The sequence below is a fragment of the Nomascus leucogenys genome, chromosome 13, assembly GCF_006542625.1.
Source record: "Nomascus leucogenys isolate Asia chromosome 13, Asia_NLE_v1, whole genome shotgun sequence".
Lineage (NCBI taxonomy): Eukaryota > Metazoa > Chordata > Mammalia > Primates > Hylobatidae > Nomascus > Nomascus leucogenys.
In genome coordinates this window covers 41,435,167-41,440,532 of record NC_044393.1, presented here as the reverse complement: position 1 = coordinate 41,440,532, position 5,366 = coordinate 41,435,167, and the positions used below count along the sequence as shown (strand labels likewise).

At 54.8% G+C, this 5,366-nt stretch overlaps 1 protein-coding gene across 1 annotated transcript; it reads right to left on the bottom strand.

Annotated features, from left to right (window-relative positions):
* Nucleotides 1-1,438: 1,438 nt before the first annotated feature.
* Nucleotides 1,439-5,066, bottom strand: LOC100604774 (cystatin-S-like). Its single transcript, XM_030826083.1, has 3 exons — nt 4,764-5,066; nt 3,087-3,200; nt 1,439-1,972 (listed from the first exon to the last, which is right to left on the bottom strand). Exons 1-3 carry the CDS (start codon nt 4,989-4,991, stop codon nt 1,889-1,891), a joined length of 426 nt encoding a protein of 141 aa, XP_030681943.1. The 5' UTR covers nt 4,992-5,066; the 3' UTR covers nt 1,439-1,888.
* Nucleotides 5,067-5,366: the final 300 nt, after the last annotated feature.

Sequence of the window (5,366 nt, the reverse complement as noted above, 5' to 3'; positions counted from 1 at the left end):
TGCAGCACATGGGGTGCTGGCCTCAGGGCTGTTTGGGCAGTTTCCCCTTTGTCATTTCCCCCTCGGTGTTCATGGCAGCCACCCTTGGTCAACACAGCTCTTGGCATGGAAGATCATTGAGAGTCCTTCCCAGAGGCATCTGCCCTGAGGGCTGCACCCCTCTGCCCTGAAATGGCAAAGGGAAGGGCCGTGCAGGGTGGGCTGGGGCTTAGGACTGTAGCCTCTTCTTTGCAGCACAACTACCCACTATTCTAAAGAATGGTTTTGATACTAAGGTGATGTTATTTATTAGTTAAAACATCCTTTGTGAAAAAAGCGAGTGTCCACTGCATGTCACTTCCATTTGTGTTTTAACTTCTCCATCCCTGGCAAGAAGTCTGACCTGAGTGCTTGTTTTAAATCCAGGTCCAGAGAAAGGGCAGCTGGGTGTGAATGTGTAAAACTCTTCTAGGGCACAGCTTCCTAGCGTAGGAGACAACCTCCTAGCATGGGCGCACCCTCCCAGGATGGATGACAGCAGGCGCTGCTTTCTCTGTGTGATGTTGCCCATCTTTGGTCTGGGTGGCATTTTTCCCAATCAGTTATACACACACACACACACCACACACACACACACACACACGTACACACACACACACTTTTGGAGTTTGTTTCCATGTAGGGACCTAGTCTCTTGTGGAAAGAACCACACATCAATCACTATCTATTTAGTGTCTGGGGGTTTCGTGAGAGCAGCTCAGTCCCTGTAAAGAAGGAGACCACTGCTACTCCTGCTGCCCTCTTCCCCCCACCTTGCCTAGTTCACAAGACAGGAGGAGAGAAAAAGCAAAAAGTCGGAAAAAAACAGAAGTAAAATAAATAGCCAGACAACCTTGGCACCACCACCTGGCCCTAGGAGTTAAAAAAAGTAATAATAATAACATCAAGACCTGACCCAAACTACTTGTGTTATCTGTGAATTCCAGACACTGTATGAAAAAAGCATTGTAACACTTTTTGTTCTGTTAGCTGATGCATGTAGCCCCCAGTCATGTTTCCCATGCTTGCTTGATGAATCATGACCCTTTCATGTGGACCCCTTAAAGTTGTAAGCCTATAAAAAGGCCAAGAATTTCCTTTTTGGGGAGCTCGGCTCTTAAGACGCAAGTCGGCCAATGCTCCTGGCCAAATAAAAACCTCTTCCTTCTTTAATCCGGTGTCTGAGGAGTTTTGTCTACGGCTCGTCCTGCTACAGCTGGAGTCTGCTCAACTCTGCAAGCACAGATGGAATCTATGGCCTGGCAAGATCCACCGAGGCCTGGCCCCTGCCTGTGGACACAGCCAGCCCCCTCCTCCTGGTTGGACCAGGAGCTCAGATCAAAACAGCAGCCCAGCTTCCCAGGCAGCAGCCTGGGCCCCCTCCTCTCCCTGACCCCCTCACCAGAGGCTGTGGCAGCTGAAGGCCTGGGTTCCTAGCCCCTGGCTGCTCTCTCCCTGTTCTGAAGCTCAGGCCTCCAAAAGTGGCAGCAGCTCCCCTGACAGTCTTGCTGTGGCCACGTCAGCTCCCAGGTACTCCTCTGATCTCCACACCAGCAGAACAAGGAGGCTTTATAAAGGAACTGCGGAAACCCTTCCTGTGTGCACATCCCCAGACAGCCAAGAACTCAGAGGGAGGTGATGCTACTGTTTAATTACAGGAGGGGGGGTTGTGTGTACCATGTACCAGGGCTATGAGAAGCAAGAAGGAAGAAGGGAGGGCAGAGCCCCCGCTGAGCAATAAAGGCCTCCTGCCGCCTTCTCTGTCTGTCTCCTGGTGCAGGTGCCTGGGGAGACTTCCCCAGGGTGGGGGCCACCAGTCCAGGGGTGGGAGCACTACAGGGGGATGGGAGTAGGTGGTGGTCACAGATCCCTAGGCTTCTTGACACCTGGTATTCTCCAGGGACCTTCTGTTCTCCCAGGGAACTTCGTTAATCTCGAAGAAGCACAGCTGTTTCTGTGAAAGGGAAGAGATAGGGCCAATCAGTGGGGGTTACAGTTAAAGGGGAAGATGCCCAGGCATGAGATGTCAGAGCCCAGGTGGAGGGTGGAGGTGAGACACTGGGCCCTCACCCACCCCTGCTGAGTCCCAGAGCACCAAACTAGAATGAATAGTGGCTGTTCCATTACCCTTCCCAAGGCTCCAGGTCACCAGGTGGCATTGGGCCCCCACCCCAACCTGCAGGGTCCTGTCCCAGCACAGCCCTGTGAGGATCAACCTGTGCAAGGCCTTGGGAGCCCCAAAGGTGCAGGACATGGGGAGGTGGCTCACTTCCCCTAGCTGCTTCCACCTCCAGCACCAAGGCCAGCAATAAGAGGGGCCAGAGGGAAGAACTCAGGGCAGGACAACTCCCCCTAAAAGAGCTGGGGCATGGGGAGGGGGTGACAAGGGGAGGGCAGCTCTCCCCTGAGTGGAGACTTCACAAGAACCAGCAGGTCCTTGGAGAGGCTGGTGTTGGGTGAGCGGGGCAGGTCCAGGGCTTCGCAGTTAACAGGCCTCTAGGTCCCACTAATCTGATCATTGAGGTTGTGGCTGCATGCAGGTGCCTGAGCCTGGGATTAGACAGAGCCCCTTCTCCCTGCCCAGCACCCAGCCCAGCAGCTGCTTCTTCCTGCCTGACAGGCAACACCCTAAAGCAGGCAGAGTTGACCTCCCAGTAACCATTCCCAAGCTAAAGCCTTCCTAGCAAATCAAATACATCACCCCCTCCCTCACCACCCCATCTGCACACACATAGGCAACTACGTAAACTCACTTGGACCTCTCATCCCCATAGATCTATGTACAAACCCCCAGAATCCCCCCACACAGCCACACACAGGCACACATGCTCCCATACACCTCCCCGCACACACTGGCACATGTGTGTACACAAGTGCACCTTTCCACATGCCCACCTACATGCACACCCACCCCACAAGTAAATGAACATGTACACATCCATGCATACATGGCTCCCCACATACCCACCTGCACACACACACACCCTGCAAACGTGTAAGGCAGAGGCTGACACATATGCACCCCTCTGCAGTGCATGACTGGCCCGGGACCCATATCAGGAACTTACCTTCTGCAGTTCTGGTTGTTCATGGAAGGCACAGGTGTCCAAGTTGAGCTGGGACTTGGTACATATGGTTCGGCCCACCTCTACATCGAAGAAGTAATTCGTCCCGCCCACGGTCTGCACACATGAGAAAACAGGACGCACAGACAGTGCTCCCCATCAGTTTCATGCACTCACAGGCACTTCATTGTGGCTGAGTCACTGGACTTGCTTGGGGGCTTCGTGAGCTGCCCACATGTCACCACAAGGCACACAAGCCCCCTTTTCCTGTCAGCTGGCAGGGTGCTGGGCCTCATACCTGCTCTTAAACATTGGTTTCTCTGTGCTGGGTAAAAGGATTCATTGAATTCTGCTACCTGTGGCTCAGGGGCGAGGGAACACTGAATCTTTTCTAGGAAGGCTGTCTGATGACAAAATTTCAGCTAATTTCCGGAAATCTCATTCCCTCCATTTAACCTAGATTTATTACCTCACTTAGAGTAGGAAATGAGATGCTTCACACACAGAGATATTTTGGGTCAATGGGGCCTTCCAGATGCCACCATTTCAAGTGTGAGATTCAAGCTACATTTCTCAAGTCAGCAGCACACCTGCGTGTCTTGCAATTGCAGAGTAGAATTGAACCCTTTCCCTGCATAGGGCCTCTCCCAGACACAATGTGGCAGAGCTGTGGAGAAACCTGGGATGAGGGACTCTCAGACCAGGTGCTAGACGTTGCCCATTGGAACCAGGAGAACTGCTGAGATCCCTCAAGTATCAGTTTACCCATGTATAAAACAGGCTTCTGGGCCTGATGGTCTGCAATGCCCTGTGCTTCACTCCAAGTTATTGTCATGCTTGAGAGGGAGATGCAGGCCAGCAGGGACCACGGCACCAGGGAGTGTGCCTCCTGTGCAGAATGAGGGCCCCAGCTGACAGCTGCAGGAGGAGAAATGGGGCTGGTGGGGATTCCTCTGAATTTCCAAGAGAAAGTGGAGGAGCTCTAAATGCTGTGTCACTATCTGCTGCTCTGCCATGGGATGCAGGTCAAGCTAGGCCCAGTTGCCCTGCTGAAGCTCCCTCCCGACCTGACCCCCTCCTCTGTTCTGCTGGGTGACTGCTGTCCTCATCTGGCTGAGGTCTAACTCTGCATCAGCTGGTAGAGGCAGGGTCAGGCATGCTCCACCCCAGCAGGGACTCAGCCACCCTGGGCTGTAGGGGGTTTTCAGCCCGCCTGAGGGTGAATGCCGCTAGCCCTAAGGGGCCGTGCCCAGGGGCGTGACTTGGGGAAGCAGGGCTCTGCAGAACAGGGAGCCAGGTTCCCTTGTGGCCCCTGAGGAGAGGACTCAGGGAGGAGGATGAGCCTCACGGCCTGGATCTCATCCTGAGCAGCATCAAGCCCACCCAGAGTCAGCACCGTCTCCATCCACACCTGCTGGACCCTGGGAAATGCCATGGTTATGGCACAGACACAGCAGCTGCTACAGGTTAAAGGAAGCTGAGAGGACAGACAGTGGCTGCAGTGCATGCCCCGGGAGCATGCTTAGGAATGAAGGCCATCAGCGGAGAGTCAGGGAAAGCTGAATGAATCTGAGCATTAGATCATGAATGTGTCAGTGTTGATTTGCTGGGAATGCTCTTGCGGGTCGGGTGACAAACCAGGCTGGGACTCAGGACCCCTCAGGTAGAGGCAGCACCCACCTGCTGCCTGGCTCTCAGTACCCGCAGCGGGCGTCTGTAGTACTCATCTTCGGTGGCCTTGTTGTACTCGCTGATGGCGAAGTGAAGGGCACGCTGTACCCACTCATCATTGAGGTCTGCGTCATGGATGCCACCCACGATTATTCTATCCTCCTCCTCGGGGCTTGAGGCCAGGGCCCCAGCCAGGGTGGCCAGCAGGAGCAGCAGGGTACACAGAGGCCGGGCCATGGTGTCCTCAGAGGCAGAGCACAGACCAGGAGCTGCAGGAGAGGAGGGTGAGAGCCTGAGGCAGGGAGCCCAGACCAGCAGGCAGCTGTGCATTTATCCTGCTTTGGCAGCCCAGCCCCACCCACCTCCATGCCCTGCCCCTGACTCCTCCTCCTCTTTCTGCCCATCCCCTCATTCTCCATCTCTCTTTTCACTCCCCCACCACTACAAGCTCCCTCCCTGCCTAAATTCCCTCTGCCCCTCCCAGGCCTCCTCCTCCATCTCGCCCTCCTCCCCACTCCTGTCCTCGCTGCAGCCTCCCCAAGCCATGCCTCTCTTCCCCAGTGCTCCCAAGCTTGAGTCACCCAGGTCTCCACAGAGGTGACACAGGTCCTT

Excerpts from the sequence above, each read along its gene's own strand:
- LOC100604774 (XM_030826083.1), bottom strand. The coding sequence starts at position 4,991 with ATGGCCCGGCCTCTGTGTACCCTGCTGCTCCTGCTGGCCACCCTGGCT. Across the intron at positions 3,201-4,763 it reads TACTGAGAGCCAGGCAGCAG|ACCGTGGGCGGGACGAATTA; the intron begins GTGGGTGCTGCC and ends TCATGTGTGCAG. Across the intron at positions 1,973-3,086 it reads AACAACCAGAACTGCAGAAG|AAACAGCTGTGCTTCTTCGA; the intron begins GTAAGTTCCTGA and ends TCCCTTTCACAG.